This window comes from Carassius carassius, chromosome 31, assembly GCF_963082965.1.
Source record: "Carassius carassius chromosome 31, fCarCar2.1, whole genome shotgun sequence".
Classification (NCBI taxonomy): Eukaryota; Metazoa; Chordata; class Actinopteri; order Cypriniformes; family Cyprinidae; genus Carassius; species Carassius carassius.
The window spans coordinates 253,409-274,559 of NC_081785.1; the positions used below are offsets into that span (position 1 = coordinate 253,409).

The 21,151-nt window shown below is 39.9% G+C and overlaps 2 protein-coding genes across 3 annotated transcripts in view; both read right to left on the bottom strand.

Annotated features, from left to right (window-relative positions):
* The window catches only part of LOC132111268 (zona pellucida sperm-binding protein 3-like), a 33,680-nt gene extending 12,803 nt beyond the window's left edge, over window positions 1-20,877 (bottom strand). Inside the window, exons 1-8 of one of the 2 annotated variants that reach the window (XM_059518422.1) lie at window positions 20,328-20,877; window positions 20,003-20,121; window positions 19,812-19,915; window positions 19,562-19,739; window positions 19,105-19,222; window positions 18,943-19,025; window positions 18,790-18,878; window positions 18,587-18,715 (exon numbers count right to left, since the gene is read on the bottom strand). In XM_059518422.1, the coding sequence (XP_059374405.1) occupies window positions 18,636-18,715; window positions 18,790-18,878; window positions 18,943-19,025; window positions 19,105-19,222; window positions 19,562-19,739; window positions 19,812-19,915; window positions 20,003-20,121; window positions 20,328-20,864 (1,308 nt within the window). In that variant the 5' untranslated portion in view covers window positions 20,865-20,877 and the 3' untranslated portion in view covers window positions 18,587-18,635. Of the gene's footprint in view, window positions 1-18,586; window positions 18,716-18,789; window positions 18,879-18,942; window positions 19,026-19,104; window positions 19,223-19,561; window positions 19,740-19,811; window positions 19,916-20,002; window positions 20,122-20,327 lie in introns of those variants that run through there. The other variant, XM_059518423.1, reaches the window with a different exon arrangement.
* LOC132111276 (zona pellucida sperm-binding protein 3-like) lies at window positions 1,606-3,970 on the bottom strand. The gene is made up of 8 exons (XM_059518433.1): window positions 3,393-3,970; window positions 3,067-3,186; window positions 2,876-2,979; window positions 2,626-2,803; window positions 2,112-2,223; window positions 1,950-2,032; window positions 1,797-1,885; window positions 1,606-1,721 (listed from the first exon to the last, which is right to left on the bottom strand). Exons 1-8 carry the CDS (start codon window positions 3,926-3,928, stop codon window positions 1,642-1,644), a joined length of 1,302 nt encoding a protein of 433 aa, XP_059374416.1. The 5' UTR covers window positions 3,929-3,970; the 3' UTR covers window positions 1,606-1,641.
* Window positions 20,878-21,151: the final 274 nt, after the last annotated feature.

Consider the following 21,151-nt stretch of genomic DNA (forward strand, 5'->3'; position numbering starts at 1 on the left):
ACTGAAGTGTCCGCAAATGGTACGGATTGAGTACTTTAATAATACGGAATATTCCATTTTAAGTTTGATGGAAGTGTCCGTAAATGGTAAAGAAAAAGTCAGGTAAATCTACGGAAATATCCGTTTTAAGGTTTACGGAAGTGCCCGTACAATAATGGAAAAAGTGCTGGTAATTAATTACCAGCACTTTTTCCGTTTTTTAACTGAACTTTTTTTAACAGTGTACATAAAGTATTATATTAAGCCTATTAGTAATAGAGAGGCAAACATTATAATACTTTCTCGTGTTACCCTGGCTGTATTTGAAAAATATGATTCCCAATGCACACAGACTTCCCAGAATACTGAGTGCCCTGTTGATGACAGTATTTGCTTTTTTTAAATTACATTTTTTATTAAATATTTGTGAAAAATACTGTCATATAAAGTAAGTTTATGTTACACATTTTTTTTAAGCCGTTGTCAAATTTCAAATTTCTTAAATTAAAAATTATATCGGCTCTCCTGCTTTCCAAGATATTGGCATCGGCTGTCAAAAAACACATATCGGTTGACCACTAATTGAGTCTAAGTTTAACTCAAGTGTTCCATAACATGAAGCTGTTATTGCACTGATATCAGATTGATTAAAATGCAATAATTTTTAATCTTTAAGTTTGAGCTCAAGTCTTTAGTAAAGCTGTTTTCACACTAATTCATTCACAATTTAAAAGTTGTATTAAGGTACATAAAATAGAAACAAATGTAAAAAATAAATGTATTAAATTAAAATAATGGAAAAAGAGGTGTTTGAAGTTAGGTTTGAAGCGTTTCATAACACAGATCTTTTAGTAATTCATACAAATTACAATTTTTTTTCTTCATGTTAATCAGGTTTCAAATTAAGATTTAATTAAATCATTAATCAATTATTAAATGTAATAAATGTTTTATTGCATTTGTAAGTTTAATTTCTTTCAGTAGATTAAGAAACAAACATTAAAACCGTTCTTTTTAAAACATTTTTCTATTGTACTTCCAGTGAAACGAATTAAGCAACCCCATACACCAGATTTAATTTTGATGTAAATGAGGCATTTAGGTACAGTCGGGTTTAATGTGTCTAGACATTAAGAAACACTGAAAATGCCATTTCACAATTTTAAGACCAATGGTTGTGCCAGAGTTGCATAACGGCACCAATTTCTGTCCTTCCATGCCTCTCGGCTGTGATGTTGCCATATTAAATGTGTAAACTAGGTCTAAAAGCAGTATAAACCATTCCAGTCAGTCACATCTGCAGAGACTAACACCTGTGTGGTTGTAAGCTTAAGCAGAAGTGTAGCAATTAAACTTCTGCCAGTGGTAAGCAGTGTATGTCCTTTACCCTGGTAACCGTCACCATTCTGCCCTGAAAAGCTGGTTAAATGCACTAAATCTCTCATGCGTTCATGCCACTGTAATTACAGGACACATGTACCTCATTATGTTCCACACAAGCTATCATGATCTCAGACAGGATGAAACTAGTAAAACTAGCAATGAGATTAATCTCATCTTTAGAGCACAAACCCAGAGTGTTTAAACTAGACGAGAAGAGCAGAAGCAAGAACAAGGTTGTGCATTTATTGAAAGTCAGCAATAGGGTTTCCACCCCCCCATTTATTGAAGTCCAGCTAGAGTCTTCTGTCGCCCTTGAACCATCACAGGACCGAGTGAGGCCTTGCCTTCCCACTGAACACCTATTGAAAAAGGCAAATACCCAAGTCAAGTAGAGCACGTGAAGTGTCAGAAGCAATCTTGAAGCAGCTACCTACCCCCAATAGGAGCATCACTACCCCCATCAGGACCACATGTTGAGTCACAGCAAGCACAAACCTGGTGGTTCCCATCAGCAGCAAGCCACCTGCAACAAGAAAGGAAAATCAGACACGGCAGCTTCATAGTGTTCTTAAGCAGCGTGAACATACCCATTGGAAAAGGAACAGGATTTGTGGAGAGCGTCACTGGGTGCAGAAGCAAGAGTGGCCTTCACAGTACACGTTATGTAGATCTGCAAGAGACACTGGTAAGGGTTCACAAAACCAGAGCAGATGGGAAGAGGACTCAGATTCAGTCAATATAGTACGTACAGAAGGACTGGATCCTCCCTGGAACATGAAAGCCTCCAGCTGGAACCGGATCTTGTCTTCCTGGGTTCGAGGCAAGAAGTGGGAGCTGGAAGCCGTAGCATCCACAAGGCACCTGATAAAGAGTGGGTGAAAATGGGTTTACAGCCAGTTGCCCGCGTCAATGTTTGTGGTTTAAGCTGTAGTAGAGGTTCCTGGAGCGAACCAATTTCTATCCAGAGCACAAAAGATTGTGGGCAACATACGCCATTAGAGTGCGCACAGGTCCAAACAACCTAAAATGGAAAAACCAGGAGTCCCTGGCCGACGCTTTTCAACAAGCTACCCATCAGACAAATTTTAATCTCACATACCATTTAGGATGAACATTGGGACGATCAGTCATTCTCAGCGAAGCCAAAAGCTCTTACCAAGAAGAGCTGAACCTATGGTCACTTGACTCAACCCAATTCTCAGGGATCGAGTGCTCACTGAACGAGCTTAAACCGTTCTAGAGAATCAAGTGACAGGACTTTACCCATGATTCTCAATGAAGGAATATCTCGGAACAGAAGTCACATCAGGAACTTGGGTGGCCACACAGCGGTCCACAAACACACGCAGGGGGACGTGGTTGTACACCTTCACAGATGCCTCAATATTAATAATGTCACCCAAGTAGTACACATTTGAAGGCCTCTGATTGACCCAGTCATCTGCAAAAGGAAAGAACGGTTTAGGCACAGCCTCATTTCACAAGGCTTAAGATCTAAAGAAACTACACATACCCATCATGAGGTTCATGGAGAACACCAAGACGTCCTCTGCAACCTCCATTGAAGCATAAGGAACCCAAGTTGGCCTCAAAGCATTACTGCTCACATTATGGAGCCTGTAGTTCAAGGAGATACCAAATAAACAGTCTTCCAGTTACAACACCACAAGGAACCCTGCTTAACACATCCAGTCAGTCGCTTACCTTTGATAGTGGCATTGAATGCCAACAACTGCACCCTCAGTACGGGTAATTGGCGTGCCAGCAAATGCCACAGGGGTGTAGGTAAGAGCAAAGGTGTAGACGAGCTCATCCCCAGTCATCCGCAAGAGACGGGATTTACCAAGTGGGTTCTGTTCAACTACACTTAAAAATAAGATTCAAGGGTGTTTCTAGCAGCCATAGAACATCAGTTCCCCAAAGCAGCTTTCAGAAACTGAAAGGTTCTGTGGATGTTTAACATTCAACTAACACTCATGAAGAGCCATTGTTTTTATTGGTTAATCCAGTAAGACATAACGGTTCTTACCATTAGCACACTATTGCAGTCCTGTAGTTCATATTCAAAGATGAGCACCCCAGAGGCAGAGTCCTCACCAACAACAGGACAGCCTCCCATAGACAAACCAGATGGCTGGATCAGTTGACCATTACTGAACAGATCCTTCTTCACCTCCACATGAACCCGGCTCTCACTGCATTGCACAGCCACACTTCTGGGAGTCACAGGTTGCCTCAACTGGAAGTTTGCCGCCAACTCACGTTGCACCTCTGGAACGATGGGAAACTTCCAGTCCAAAGGCTTGACTGGACCCTGCAACAGCTGCTTCTCCTGAAGACCAAGAGGGTCCTGCGCAAATTTTCTGGAGTCAAGACTCTGAAACTGAGAAGCCTTTTGGAAAGGATTCAATAACCCTTGAGAAGAAAGAGCAGGACCTCTGGAAGCTGGAGCTGATTGCGGCTTTGTGCTGCTTGGACTTTGGCGGTGTTTCAAACTTCCCAATGCACTCTTCAGATCAAAAGCCACAATCACAACCAACACTAACACACCTTGCAAGAAGCCCATTCTAACAAACCTTGTCACAATGCTCCAATGCACATCACTATTGGCTTTGCTATTTAGTAGAGCTTTGAATTAAGGTGGCTCCTCCCCTTTCAGCTTAATTGATTAACTTTGATTCTCCTCTGGGCTTGTAGAGTTTATTCATCCCCAAATGAGAAAAGTCAAGAACATCACTAACCATTAGAAAGCTACATGTGAATCTGAGATTTTAATCTTCATTTGCTCATTATTTTATAAGAGACACAACATTTTGTCCATTATAGGTAGTTAATGGCATCTAAAGAATTCATAAATTATTGATTAATAATCATAAATATTAATTAATAATCTTTGGTTTAGTTTTTAGTGTAGTCACTATGTATAATGGTAACATCATGTATACCTAAATACTCATATAAATGAGTAGAAAGGAAAATATTAGTAAATTGGCAAAATGGGAGGGACTAAGCAGTCCGGAACATAATTATTCTTTTTTTTTTCTATTTTTACTTCAGTGCATGTCAATCCTTGTAATGTTTGGAGATTTCATAGTGAAAGATATTCATCAGTATATTGCCAACATTTATTCATTTTTTTTTTTTTAGAAAGATTATGGAACTATGCATATTTTAGATGTATTAAGTCCCCACATCTAACAGTGACTGAAACTTTTTAGATGTTCTGAGACAACACTGTGATTCTCTTAAAATCCATCCATCTTTAAGATTATTCCAGAAATACATTTTGATGCATCCACAAAACAATCACATGAAACATGTCGCTCTCTTGTGACTGCTGGGATACATTGGAGATGTAAGTGAAATAAATGAATTATTTACCTAACAAATTATACATTTAGAACAATAAAATGGGTTGATTTGCAGAATTAGTTGAATTGTTAACACTTTAAAGAAACATAAACAGATACATGTAGTCACTTTTTTTTAAAAACAATTGTCAAAACTTGTTTAATACTAAAACAACTAAAACTAAACTAAAAATAAATGCTTGAAAATAAATTAAAGCAATAGAAAATACTAAAATTGAAAAGAAAACAAACTGAAAATATACATTTTAAAGTTAATTAAAAATCAGTATTATAAATTTAAATATTTATAAATAAATATTTCAAATTAATACTATAATAGTATTACATATACGTTCTGAAAGTGGCACTTGGTTTTGCGTTTGCCTGTTCCGATCTGCTAAATAGTGAGGCATGGCCAGCTGACTTCAATCACAGGTAATAAGGCAAATACAAAAGCGTTAGGTTTCACCGCGGCACTCCTCGTATGAGCCCTCCTCGTGTGAAGACCGACGAGTGTAAAGACAATCGACTCTACCTGCGCGACTCCACCGAGCAAGGACACCGACAGGGCACTTGAGTATTGCTTTTCTCCTCTTTCTTTACTTTTTGTATACCTCGTTCTCAAATATCTCTTACACTTGTAATCACTACGTGCTTTCAGATCTCTACTATCACTACTAACACTCGGAGAGCACGCTATGTATGTCGCAGGAAGGCCTGTCTGACAAACCTATGGCCTGTCCCTCTGACCTCTACTACTATGCTCTCTATTCCAGTTGGTCTCTGGAACTGCCAGTCTGCAGTTAACAAAGCAGACTTCATTTCTTCTATTGCTACTCATTCCGGTCTCAACCTCATGGCACTGACAGAGACTTGGATCAAACCTGAAGATACTGCCACCCCTGCGGCCCTCTCCACTAATTTCACTTGTTCCCACACTCCTCGTACCACTGGGAGGGGTGGAGGTACGGGTCTCCTTATATCAAAAGAATGGAAATTTGATCTTCAGCCATCACCTACAGGTACTGGTTCACTTGAATCACATGACATTACTGTAACCCACCCTGTTAAAATCCACTTTGTGGTCATTTATCGTCCCCCAGGTCAATTGGGAAACTTCTTGGAGGAGTTGGATGTCCTGCTATTAAACTTTCCTGAAGATGGTACTCCTCTGGTACTGCTTGGTGACTTCAACATCCACCTAGATAAGCCCCAGGCTGCTGACTTCAAAACTCTGCTCGCCTCATTTGATCTCAAGCTAGTGTCTACTACAGCGACTCACAAATAAGGCAACCAACTTTACCTCATCTACACGCGCTGTTGCTCTGTGGACAACTCTTCAGTTGCTCCACTGCACACCTCAGACCACTTCCTCATTACTGCTAACCTAGCACTTACTCCTGAAGTTCCTCACACTCCAACGCAGGTCACCTTTAGACGGAACCTACGCTCACTCTCTCCATCTCGCCTAACTTCTGTGGTTTCATCCTCACTTCCTGCACTCTCTCAGTTTTCTGCTCTGGACACGAACAGCGCTACGGACACTCTTTGCTCCACTTTAACATCTTCCTTGGACAACTTGTGCCCACTGTTGTCTAGACCAGCACGCACCGCCCCATCTGCTCCCTGGCTGTCCGAGGTTCTCCGTGAACATCGCTCTAAACTCAGGGCTGCAGAGAGGAAATGGCAGAAATCAAGAAACTCTACCAACCTCAGTGTGTATCAGTCTCTCCTCTCTTCCTTCTCTGCAAATGTCTTCATGGCTAAAACATCCTACTACCACAACAAATTTAACAACTATTGTGACACTCGGACACTCTTCAAGACTTTCTCTTCTCTTCTTAATCCTTTGCCACCACCTCCTCCATCGACTCTTACAGCGGACGACTTTGCAGCTTTCTTCACAAATAAGACAAGATCCATCAGTGACCAATTCTCCACACCGCAGACTGAGGACAACTTCACAATGACCGACGCACACTCTTTCTCCTCCTTCTCCCCACTCTCAGAGATGGACGTCTCAAAACTTCTCCTGTCCAATCATCCTACTGTCCACTTGATCCCATCCCCACTCACCTCCTTCAAGCGATCTCTTCTTCAGTCATACCTTCGCTTACTCACATTATCAACTCCTCTCTTCACTCTGGAACATTTCCCTCAACATTCAAGCAGGCTCGGGTAAGCCCACTGCTCAAGAAACCATCTCTAAATCCAGCGCTTCTTGAAAACTACAGACCGGTATCCCTTCTTCCATTCATTGCAAAGACACTTGAGCGAGCTGTGTTCAACCAGCTTTCTATGTTCCTTGTACAGAACAACCTCCTGGACAGCAACCAATCTGGCTTCAAAAGTGGCCACTCAACTGAGACTGCTCTGCTCTTGGTTACTGAAGCCCTGCGACTAGCAAGAGCAGCTTCAAAATCCTCGGTACTCATCTTACTGGACCTGTCTGCTGCTTTTGACACTGTTAATCACCAGATTCTCCTGTCCACCCTCAGAAAGATGGGCATCTCTGGAACTGCACTCCTGTGGGAGTCCTACCTCTCTGACAGATCCTTCAGTGTGTCTTGGAGGGGTGATGTTTCAAAGTCACACCACCTTGCTACTGGGGTTCCTCAAGGCTCAGTACTTGGACCACTTCTCTTCTCCATCTACATGACATCATTAGGATCTGTCATTCAGAATCATGGCTTTTCTTATCACTGCTACGCTGATGACACCCAACTCTACTTCTCATTCCAGCCAGATGACCCGACGGTAGCTGCTCGCATTTCAGCCTGTCTGAGTGACATTTCTAGCTGGATGAATGACCATCACCTTCAGCTTAACCTTACGAAGACAGAACTCCTGGTGATTCCAGCTAACCCATTGCTTCATCACAACTTCTCTATACAGCTGGGCTCATCAACCATTACTCCTTTCTTGGACAGCCAGAAACATAGGAGTTGTGATGGATCATCAGTTAAGCTTCACAGACCACATTGCTACAACGACCCGGTCCTGCAGGCTTGCCTTATACAACATTAGGAAGATTAGACCCTTCCTGTCAGAGCAAGCCACCCAACTTCTTGTCCAAGCTCTTGTTCTCTCCAGACTGGACTTTTGTAATGCTCTCCTGGCAGGGCTTCCTGCATGTACTGTCAAGCCTCTGCAGTTGATCCAGAATGCAGCAGCGAGGGTTGTCTTCAATGAGCCGAAAAAAGCTCACGTTACTCCTCTCCTCATCAGGTTACACTGGCTACCAGTAGCCGCTCGCATCAAATTCAAGGTACTGATGCTTGCCTACAAGACAACCACTGGCACGGCACCAACTTACCTAAACTCACTGGTTAAATCTTATGTGCAATGCAAGTGAACGACGCCTTGTGGTGCCATCCCAAAGAAGTTCAAAATCACTCTCACGGACCTTTTCCTCGACTTTGCCCAGCTGGTGGAATGACCTCCCAATCTCAATTCGAACAGCTGAGTCTTTACTCATTTTCAAGAAACATCTAAAGACTCATCTTTTTTGCCTGCACTTAACCAACTAACACTAGAACTTTTCATTTATAAAAAAACCTGACTATGTGTTCTATACTAGACTAATTGAGACTTGTCATGGCACTTGTATACTGTAGTTGTTCTCTTGTTGACCTGACTGCTTCTATTGTTCTCATTTGTAAGTCGCTTTGGATAAAAGCGTCTGCTAAATGATTAAATGTAAATGTAAATATAATAGCATAATACTACAAAAACATTTTTACTGTAAGTTTGTCAATGCATATCTGTACTGTGTAAAACTTTAAAACTTTCAAAAGTATAGTCACAAATCATTACTTTAACAATTTAGAACATTTATTTTCTGAATGAAAAATATAGTTGTTTACAATGGGATATAATTTAGCTCTTCTGACAGCTGTAAATCACTCATGATGATGATGGCAACGGCGGAGGCTGAGATCTCACTCTACACAACCAAAACAGATGAGAATCCGGGGTGAACAGAAGTTTTATTAGCTTCAAATGTAATCTGGTTAAAAAAGTTACTAACATTTAAAATCATCAATATAAACAGTATCTGCTAATTAATATACATGTTTTCCAAAAAGCAGCTCTGAGAAGGGCTTTTACAGTCCAGTTTTCAGCTTTGTTCATTAATTGTCTTTAAGTTTGTTTTTCCAGTTCAGATGAACACTGATCATTGTCCACTCACATCAGCAAACCTCAAACACTGCAGCAGTTCGTCTAAAGCTAACCCAACAAAACTCAACATGAATTATGAAAAGGTTTAAGACCGACATTGTGCTTTTACAACCGTTTACTCCTAAACACTTAAATGACTTTTACCTCATAGTAATGACGGATAAATGCTGATTAAACCATTGTGTTGAAGGAGCTCAACCTGTGGATATGTTCAGTTTTTTAAATGAATGTTTCATGATATTCAGATGCACAGTATCATGTGAAAAAGTGATTGCCCTTCGCAACAAAAAAATATTTTAATTTACAGTTTAGCCAAAACCCAACAAGAACACACTGCTATTGTTTTAGGCACAAGTCAGAACTGAGTAGAGGGAGTGACTCTTAACAAGAACATTTTTTTTACCATATTTCAGCCCGAAATCAACAGAAAAAAAAGTAATAATAATAATATAATTTTATATTTTAGCCGATTCTGAGACAATTAAACCTTTCTGCCTTTTTTCAGAACAATTAAGCATTTTGCCTCAAATTCTCACAATGGTCAGGTGAAAGAAATCTCATCCTCATTACTAACATTCAGTAATACATCGTCCTTTCTGCACACAATAAATAAAATTCAGTACAACAAATACTTTCAGTTCCACTTTTCTAATGTATTTATTATTTTTTTTATTTAAATTGCACTGCTTTTTTCTTTTGATTTTTGACTTGCCCATGGAAAATTTTGGCAGGACGCTGCATATATGTTTGGGTTTAAAGCAATAGTTTACTAAAAATGAAAATTAGCCGGAATGTGCTCACCCTCAGGTCATCCAAGATATTGAGGAGTTTGTTTCTTCATCAGATTTAGAGCAATGTAGCATTGCGTCACTTGCACACCCAGTGAATGGGTGCCGTCAGAATGAGAGTCTAAACAGCTTTTGGTTCCACTGCTGAGCAAGTGATGGTTTTCTCCAAATTCGGTACATTTTCAGTGAATGTAAATTTTTGGCCAAACTCTTTCTTTCAGAACATGCAACAGCACCATTATGGTGGAATGTAGCATCTGTCTGTACTGCTTTATTGTAAATAACCAGCATGCAATTCAAATTAAAACACAAAGGCCCTAATGATTTGCTTCGACACATTCTGCTCCTTCTGTTCCTCTGCAAACAGAATGGGTTATGCAGTTTCACAGTGTTTTAAGACTTAAAGAACTCGATATGCTGAAATCTCTCTCTAAGATAATGAGGTCACTAACCGTTCACAATAAACCCACACTATTGTTTACTCCAATGCAAAAGTCGAGTCTGTGATGCTCTTTGGTGTGTCTGGTTGTCGAATGCAGGTGGAAATGTGACAAGAGCTGCAAAAATACAAAATCATCCCTAATGCAATGAGAAAGCCTTTCTGATTATTATATTTAGAATACAGTTTTCATATACAATTTTAATACATATTGTAAATTAACCATAGGTTGTGTCTGCGATCAGAAAAAAGAAACCCTCCCGTCTTTGGCAGCATTCAAACTTGAGATGCGTTAGCCGGGTGAAACCCCGTTCGTAGGGTTAAACTGTAAAATATTGCTTGAACATGCCGCGTAACACTGGACATGATACTTCAAACTCCCTGTTATATCCATCCCATGATGCAAATGAGTGAATCTCATGAGCATTCAAACATGTTGCATACAGAAAAGCAAACCTTTTTTGCATTTCAGCAAAATATTGACCACAGTGGCAAATATTAAGCAAATTTTGACACAAAATCTGGGCTTTTCATGAGATTCATCCATTGACTGAAGTTCTCATCTCAGTAAACACTGTGTCCGCTATTTTTTGTAAATGAAGGAGTACTGTGAAAGTGTCTGTACCATCATCATGCGTTGCTGCCGCAGCAAGTTCAGAACAGTCGGGACGTCCAGCATCTGTCAGGAAACATCGACACGTCAGTATCAAAACAGGAGTATTTCACAGCAGTTTTGAACGGGGCCAATCCAAATTTAGATTCTGATTTATGAAATATTTTATAAGCAAAGTACGCCATGTTTATTTATAAAGCAGATTTCACATACAGCGATAATGCAAAGAGCTTGAGATAAAGTTTTACAAAATTGTAAATGGCTATTAGAATATAACTAAATAATTGAGTCTAGTGGTCGACCGATATATAGCCAAGGAGAGATTGTAAGCTTTTTTTCAAATATCGGCATTGGCAGATAAGTATTTTTATTTGGCAGATGTGTTTGAGGCGGGACTTTTATTTTGGCAGCACTGAGAGCGGCAATGTCTGAGTGCACACAGTGCTTACAATCTCTCCTTGTTCATTGTCGTTAATAGTTCTGTCTAGTACAGACAGAAGTCTATCTAATAATCAAATACAACGGTTGAACAATTAATGTATACATAAAGTATTATATTAAGCCTATTAGTAATAGAGGCAAACATTATAATACTTTCTCGTGAGTGTTACCTTTATTTGAAAAATATGATTCCCAATGCACACAGACTTCCCAGAATACTGAGTGCCCTGTTGATGACAGTATTTGCTTTTTTAAATTACATTTTATTAAATATTTATTTATTTGTGAAAAATACTGTCATATAAAGTATGTTTATGTTACACATTTATTTTTTAAGCCATTGTCAAATTATTTCAAATTTCTTAAATAATAATAATAATTAAAACAATTATATCGGCCCCCCTGCTTTCCAAGATATCGGCATCGGCTGTCAAAAAACACATATCGGTCGACCACTAATTGAGTCTAAGTTTAACTCAAGTGTTCCATAACATGAAGCTGTTATTCCGATTCATTTATTTTCTACAAATCATTTACACAAAAATGATTTAAAAATACGTATACAAAAAGGTAAATAAAAATTGTATACTTTATACAAGCTCAAGTCTTTTTTTTGCTATCAAATTTTTATTGTTGTAACATCATTTAAACATGACATATCGAAGACAAACAATCAGCAATTACCCTAGTGTGAAAAAAAAAATATATATATATATATATATATTTTTTTTAATACAATAAGAAATAAAAATGAAAAAAGAAAATCAATAATTAAGTAAAAATAAAATTAAATATATATATATAGGGCACTATATCAGTGGGATAACAAAGAAAGAGAAATAAAATGTCTATATATAATGAACAAATAGTAAACAAACAAACAGAATGTACTTCAAAATATACACAAATATATATAAATACTACAGATTGTTAGAAATGATCACAAAAAAAAAATTAGAATAGAGATGAAAGAGATCTACGACAGTTGGAATATATGATTAATAATAAGGAAAAAATCTATTAACCAGATGAACAAGAACAATAAAAATAAAATAAAATGACCATAGAACCAGAGAATAGAGGATGGGGGAGAGGGGGGGTATTAATTCAACTCAGTAAACCCTTGAGTTTTTCCAGTGTTTGGGCCCAGAGTCTAATGGTGTCCTCTCTTGCGCCATGAATGCGTGCAGTGGACAATTCGAGATACACCACATCTATAAATGTGAGAACACAATACTGCTGATTAAGAGAATGTGGAGGTTTCCATCTCGTTGATACTATTTTCTTAGCAGCTGTCAAACCAGCTAAAAACACTCGTTTCTGAGTTTTGCTAAGTTGTATATCAGAAAGATCATCTAAAATAAAAACAGATGGAGACAAAGAGGCCGAAACATTCAATAAAGTGGACAAACTTTCTTTAACCATATTCCAAAAGTGAGCAACCCCAGGGCATTCCCAAATCATGTAAAAAAATTTACCAATTTCCCCTGTATGGCACAGCATGCAATTAGGATCAGGTTTAAGCTTCATACTATAGAGTTTACGTGGAGTCATATAAGTCCTATGAATAAAATTAAGATGGATTTGTTGGTGATCCGGATTCCTTGAGGCATGCATTATCATCATCCAAACACTGTCCCAATTAAAACTGGGGGAAAGCTAGGAATATCTGCCTGCCATGAGTAGTCTATTGTCAGAGGAGGATGCATTTTTTCCAGTAAAAAATTATATATTTAGAAACCAAACCTCTTGTTCCCCGAGTCTCACGTAAAACTTTAAGTAAAGGGTGATCTTTAAGAGGAGCCAACCAAGGAACCCCATAAGCCTTCATGGCTGCCCTCAACTGTAAATAAAAAAAGGTAGAGCTCTGAAGGTTAAATTGAATGAAAAGTTCTTCAGAGGAGTAAATGCCTTTATCACCCATTACATCACCCAAGGAGTGAATTCCTTTGTCAATCCACTGTCGACACTAGCCAATCTTTATTGGTCGCTTACCAATTAGTAAACCATCATTATTAAAGATAGGAGAGTAGGGATTCCAATTAGAACGGATAATACAAGCTTTTTCTGCTGCCCTCCAGACGGACAGAGCGTGTGACACTATAGGACCGCAACGGATCGTACACTTTTTTAGAGGAATATTGGCAAATAAAACTTCATCTAACTTCAGAGGAAGAACTAGATTTCCCTCCAAGGAACGCCACGAAACATTCATTTTGTCATTATACCAGCTAAGCAGGGGACGTAGTGTAAAAGCCCAGTGATATAGCTTAAAATTCAGAAGTGCAAGTCCACCCGCAAATCTATCTCGTTGCATCGTGGAAAGTTTAAGACGTGGACGTTAGCCATACCATACAAATTTGGTAATTATGCTCTGTAGCCTATCCCAAAAACGAGAAGTGGGAGGCAAGGGCAGCATAGAACTCACAAAGTTAATTCGAGGGAGTACATTCATTTTGATAATCGAGATGCGCGATCTAAGGGAATTTGGAAGTGATGACCAGTTATCCAAGTTACAAGAAACTTTAGACAGGATGCCCTCATAGTTGGTCTTAATTATATACTGCAATGAAGCACCAATCATAATGCCCAAATACTTAAATTGTTTGACCACTGGTATACCCGAGGGCAGTGCTAAGTTTCTCATTGCGTCATTTAGTGGAAGAAGTGCCGACTTTGTCCAATTTATTCTATATCCGGAAATCTCGTCAAAACTGCCAAAGATAGTTAAAATGTTAGGAATGGAATGCAGTGGATTGCCTAAAAAAAGAAGGATGTCATCTGCAAACAAAGAAATTTGATGGTTGGTCCCACACATTGTGATTGGGGTGATACCTTTATCTATGTGTATTGTCTGGGCCAGTGGCTCTAGCGAGAGTGCAAAAAGCAGCGGGCTTAGAGGGCATCCCTGTCGAGAACCTCTGGCTATGTTGAACAGTGAAGAACAAGTCTTACCTGTCAAAACCATGGCTGTGGGGTTCACATACAGCACCCATGAGCCATGAGCTTCAACACAGACCACAAATATGGCCATTCCAGACAATCAAAGGCTTTCATAGCATCTAGGGAAGGGACCGCGGTAGGAGGAGTCAGCGAAGATGACCCATGTATTACATGGAGTAACCTCCTAACACTATCAGATGCTAATCTAGTCCTAATAAAGCCTGGTCACAGTAAACAAGCTTAGTCATGGCCGGCTGGAGTCTCCGCGCGAGCAATTTAGCATAAATTTTTAGGTCAGCATTTAGAAGTGACAGAGGCCTATAATTTGAACAATCATTGGGGTCCTTGTCTGTTTTGAGCAAAAGCGTAATAAATGCAATATGCACATCTCTGGAAAAGGACCCTCTCTCAATAGCAGCTTGAATCATATAAAAGAGTAGGGAGCCCAGACTGTCCCAGAACGTGGTATAAAATTCAGGTGGAATTCCATCCAACCCAGGAGATTTACCGCTACGCATATCAAAAGCAGCCTCCTTAAGCTCAGCTAAAGTAATGGGGGTATTTTATTCTAGAGAGTCTTCCTCAGACAGTTAGGAAGCAGTGTTTTGTTTAGAAAATTGTCACAAGTATCCTGATTATGTGATATCTCAGAGCTATATAAATCAGCATAAAAGCTACGGAATGTAGCATTAACTTGTGAGGGCACACTAAGAATATCACCATTTTTGGATTTAATTGTGCTGATATCTGTAAAATGTTCATTGGACCGCAATCTAAGGGCTAATAAACGGCTGGGGCTAGCCCCATTAAAATAGTACAACTGTCGCGTCCTATGAATTAAAAATTCGGCCCGCTGTTTCATAACAGCATTTATCTCTTTTTTCACAAGGTCAAATTGAAGCCTAACCTCCTCATCATAACTTTGTTGTAATAGGCTATCTAACGCTGATAATTTGGACTCTAAATCGTATAATCTGAATGACCGAGCTTTCCTTATGTTGTAGGCATAACATACAGTAAAATTCCTAATAAAACCTTTAACAGCATCCCAGACTGTCCTTGGGTCATCCACAGAGCCTTTATTTATATTTATAAAATCTGATAGTTGACTTGAAAACTTGGTTTTAAATGCTTCATCTCAGAGTAGCGAGGTGTTAAAACGCCATCCAGGGGCCCGAGCTGGATTTGAATTTAACAACACAGAAGCAATCACTGCATTATGGTCAGAAAAAGCAACTGGTAATAAGTTAATGGTAACAATATTAAAAAACAAATCTCTAGAAGAAAAAATAAATTCAATTCGAGAGGAAGATTTATGTCTTGAAGAAAAATGGGTGAAGCCTTTAACACCAGGATTTAATAAACTCCAGAGATCCACCACCCCAGTATCATTAATCCAGGAGCATAAAGCCTCAGAAGATTAGTTTTTATCTAAATTTTCGGAGTGTCCCGATCTGTCAACAACAGCATTAAAATCAGCTCCTATTACGAGCTTGAAGTCAGAGAGCTCCAGCAGTACCTTAGTGAGCTGTTCATAAAAATTTTTTTCAAAAGTATTAGGGGCATAAATAGAGACGAAGGCAACACTTCTATTTTCTATATGAACTTTCGCAACTGTTATTCTGCCTTTGCGATCTGACCAAGTATCCAACAACTTAAAGTGCAAACTACACTGACATATGATTGCCACCCCTTTCGATTTGTTTAAAGCTGATGAGCAAGCAACTACCCGGAAAAAGCGATTAGCCATGCGATTTGTATCCCTTTTTAACAGATGAGTCTTTTGTAGGAAGGCTATATTAATTCTTTGTTTCCGCAGAAAGTCCATAGCAACTCGTTTCACTGGGTTATTCAGGCCCCTTGCATTGAGGCTGAGAATATTCAGCTTGGCACCATCAATCATTTAAAAAGTAATAGCAAGGTAAACTATGCAGTAAACAGGAAAAACAAAGTTTCAGGAACAAAGGAGGAAATAGGAACTTCTCTGGTTCAGGCTTTGAAAACCTAACATTAGAACAAAACAAAAACAAAAACAGAACAAGGAGAAGATTGGCCGCACCCATGTCTATAACTCCTGTGAAACAAATGGAAAACTAGGATCTATTAACCATTAAAAGTACAGAAAAAGATATGCACCTGTTCAAAATCCCAGCTTAAACAATACTAATATTAAAAAAAAACTTCATGATAATAACCGTTTACACATGTGAAAACTCTCCCATTCCTTTTGGCAACACCCATCATTGAATAAACATACCCGTTGCATGGATCATATTACCGGCAAAACGAAAATCCAAGAGAATTCACAAGTTACCGTCCATATAGGCTTTGGCGTCTTTCGGGTCTCTGAAAGTTTTCTGCATGCCGTTTACTTTGAAGACCAACATGGCTGGGAAGTTCATTTGGAAGCGGATGTCTTTCTTAATGAGCTCAGCGCAGATAGGATTGAAGGCTCTCCTCGCGGCACGAACTGTAGGCGAAATGTCAGTAGCAATACGGAGAGATTGATCCTCGTATAGAAGCTGGCCTTTGCGTCTAGCAGCGGTCAGAATTGTAGAAACGTCTCTAGAGCGATGAATCTTGATAATAACAGGGCGAGGCCGACCATCCGAAGGAGTACCGAGCCCTCGGTGTGCGCGGTCAATTGCGATACTCTGGACTGACAACTCAAGCAGTTTTGGAATGAAAGTTTCAAAGAAAAGATTGGGGATCACTTCCCTCAACAAACTCCTTGAGATTAAGGATTCTGATATTGTCCAGTCTGGAACGCCCCTCTAGATCCGTAACCTTCTCAATAAGTGACAAGTTAAGCTTCTCGAGTGCGGCCAGTTTCCCTTTAAGTGGAGCAATGTCATCCTCCAGGACAGAGATACGAGTTTCTGTTTCGGCCTGACGCGTCTCAAGGGAGTCGGTGGCTGCAGCAACCTCATCGATGCGTTTGATGATGCAATCAACTTTCACGTCCAGCCCCGACTCCAGCTTAGAGTCATTCATCAATTTTTGTGTGTGCCGACCTTCTTCTGCAACAACTTCGGCAATTTGTTTCAACAAAGCACCATGTGATAAATCAGGTAACGAGCTCTCATTGCTAACCGCATGGCTACTGCTAGCACTAACCTTGCTCGAATCAGTACATTCTTCCGTAAAACCTCGGGAATGGTCCGGCTTGTTCGGTTTTGACGGCTTGGGCATGATAAAGCAGCAATAAAGCAACTAAATAATGGCTTTTGAGAAAGATGGTTAAAGGTAGATAAAGAACAGCAGGAACGTGGAACGGGAAAGTGCGACTGATGAGTTGAAAAGGCGACTGATCAGTCCGCTGCCATTACCGGAAGTCAGTTTGAGCTCAAGTCTTTAGTAAGAAAGCGGTTTTCACCCTGATTCATTCACAATTTACACGATTTAAAAGTTGTATTAAAAGTACATATAGACACAAATGTAAAAAATACATATTTAAAATTAAAGTATAATAATGGTAAACAAGTGTTTCATAACATGAATCTGTTAGTAATACATACAAATTAGATTTTTTCCTGTTAATCATGTTTCAAATTAAGATTTACATAATTTTAATCAATTATTAAAATATTTAATTATTAATTGTAAAAGGTTTTGATTTGTAAGTTTAAATTTCTTTCAGTAGATTAATAAAAAGATATTAAAACGGTTCTTTTTAAAACAAATATTTTGGTTGCACTTTATTTTACAGTACGTGTACTAACATGTACTTATAGTGTACTTACAGTATTTATCTAAGAAAGTTCTGGTAATACAAGGTAACTACATGGGGTAGGGTTAGGTTTAGGGGTAGGTTCAGGGTTAGTACCTAGTTATTACATAGTTATTGAAATTACTATAATAAGAACATAGTATGTACATGAGGAACAGGACTGTAAAATAAAGTGCTACCAATATTTTTCTATTATACTTCCAGTGAAACGAATTAAGCAACCCCATACACCAGATTTAATTTTGATGTAAATGAGGCATTCGAGTAGTCTGTTTAATGTCTCGGTCTTAAAATTGTGAAATGGCATTTTTAGTGTTTTTTAATGGCTAAATGATTATGCCGAGTTGCATTACGGCACCACTGTCTGTCCTTCCATGCCTCTCGACGGTGATGCCGCCATAATAAACCTGTCCATCAGTCACATCCTGACATCTGCCGAGACAAGCAACCGTGTGTTTGTAAGCTTAGCAGAAGTGTAGCAATTTAATTTCTGCCAGTGGTAAGCAGTGCATGTCCTTTACCCTGGTAACAGTCACCATTCTGTCCTGAAAAGCTGGTCAAATGCACTAAATCTCTCATGCATTCATGCCACTGTAAGCACAGGACACATGTACCACGTTACATACCAGACAAGCTATCATGATCTCAGACAGGATGAAACTAGTAAAACTAGCAATGAGATTAATCTTTAGAGCACAAACCCAGAGTGCTTAAACTAGACAAGAGCAGAAGCAGGAACAAGGTTGTGCATTTATTGAAAGTCAGGAATAGGGTTTCCACCCCCCATTTATTGAAGTCCAGCTAGAGTCTTCTGTCGCCCTTGAACCATTACAGGACCGAGTGAGGCCTTGCCTTCCCACTGAACACCTATTGAAAAGGCAAATACCCAAGTCAAGTGGAGCACGTGAAGTGTCAGAAGCAATCTTGATGCAGCTACCTACCCCCAATAGGAGCATCACTTCCCCCATCAGGACCACATGTTGAGTCACAGCAAGCACAAACCTGGTGGTTCCCATCAGCAGCAAGCCACCTGCAACAAGGAAGGAAAATCAGATACGGCAGCTTCATAGTGTTCTTAAGCAGCATGAACCTACCCATTGGAAAAGGAACAGGATTTGTGGAGAGCGTCACTGGGTGCAGAAGCAAGAGTGGCCTTCACAGTACACGTTATGTAGATCTGCAAGAGACACCGGTAAGGGTTCACAAAAACAGAGCAGATGGGAAGAGGACTCCGATTCGGTCAATATAAAACGTACAGAAGGACTGGATCCTCCCTGGAACATGAAAGTCTCCAGCTGGAACCGGATCTTGTCTTCCTGGGTTCGAGGCAAGAAGTGGGAGCTGGAAGCCGTAGCCTTGGCATCCACAAGGCACCTGATAAAGAGTGGGTGAAAATGGGTTTGCAACCAGTTGCCCGCGTCAATGTTTGTGGTCAACACTGTAATAGGGATTCGTGGAGTGAACCAATTCCTAGCCAGAGCACAAAAGATAGTGGGCAACAGGAGTCCCTGGCCGACGCTTTTCAACAAGCTACGCTTCAGAAATTCTCACATACCATTTAGGATGAACATTGGGACAGTCATTCTCAGAGATGCCAAAAGCGCTTACCAAGAAGAGCTGAACCTAGGGTCACTTGACTCAACCCAATTCTCAGGGATTGAGTGCTCACTGAATGAACAAACCGTTCTAGAGAATCAAGTGACAGGACTTTACCCATGATTCTCAATGAAGGAATATCTCGGAACAGAAGTCACATCAGGAACTTGGGTGGCCACACAGCGGTCCACAAACACACGCAGGGGGATGTGGTTGTACACCTTCACAGATGCCTCAATATTAATAATGTCACCCAAGTAGTAAACATTTGAAGGCCTCTGATAGACCCAGTCTTCTGCAAAAGGAAAGAACAGTTTAGGCACAGCCTCATTTCACAAGGCTTAAGATCTAAAGAAACTACACAAACCCATCATGAGGTTCATGGAGAACACCAAGACGTCCTCGGCAACCTCCATTGAAGCATAAGGAACCCAAGTTGGCCTCAAAGCATTACTGCTCACATTATGGAGCCTGTAGTTCAAGGAGATACCAAATAAACAGTCTTCCAGTTACAACACCACAAGGAACCCTGCTTAACACATCCAGTCAGTCGCTTACCTTTGATAGTGGCATTGAATGCCAACAACTGCACCCTCAGTACGGGTAATTGGCGTGCCAGCAAATGCCACAGGGGTGTAGGTAAGAGCAAAGGTGTAGACGAGCTCATCCCCAGTCATCTGCAAGAGACGGGATTTACCAAGTGGGTTCTGTTCAACTACACTTAAAAATAAGATTCAAGGGTGTTTCTAGCAGCCATAGAACATCAGTTCCCCAAAGCAGCTTTCAGAAACTGAAAGGTTCTGTGGATGTTTAACATTCAACTAACACTCATGAAGAGCCATTGTTTTTATTGGTTAATCCAGTAAGACATAACGGTTCTTACCATCAGCACACTATTGCAGTCGTGTAGTTCATATTCAAAGATGAGCACCCCAGAGGCAGAGTCCTCACCAACAACAGGACAGCCTCCCATAGACAAACCAGATGGCTGGATCAGCTGACCGTTGCTGAACATATCTTTCTTCACCTCCACATGAACCCGGCTCTCACTGCATTGCACAGCCACACTACTGGGAGTCACAGGTTGCCTCAACTGGAAGTTCGCCGCCAACTCACGTTGCACCTCTGGAACGATGGGAAACTTCCAGTCCAAAGGCTTGACTGGACCCTGCAACAGCTGCTTCTCCTGAAGACCAAGAGGGTCTTGCGCAAATTTTCTGGAGTCAAGACTCGGAAACTGAGAAGCCTTTTGGAAAGGATTCAAGAACCCTTGAGAAGAAAGACCAGGACCTCTGGAAGCTGGAGCTGATTGCGGCTTTGTGCTGCTTGGACTTTGGCGGTGTTTCAAACTTCCCCATGCACTCTTCAGGTCAAAAGCCACAATCACAACCAACACTAACACACCTTGCAAGAAGTCCATTCTAACCAACTTTGGCACAATGCTCCAATGCACATCAGTATTGGCTTTGCTATTTAGTAGAGCTTTGAATTAAGGTGGCTCCTCCCCTTTCAGCTTAATTGATTAAGTTTGATTCTCCTCTGGGCTAGTAGAGTTTATTCATCCCCAATTGAGAAAAGTCAAGAACATCACTAACCAATAGAAAGCTACATGTGAATCTGAGATTTTAATCTTCATTTGCTCACTATTTTATAAGAAACACAACATTTTGTCCATTATAGATAGAATCTAAAGAATTCATAAATTAT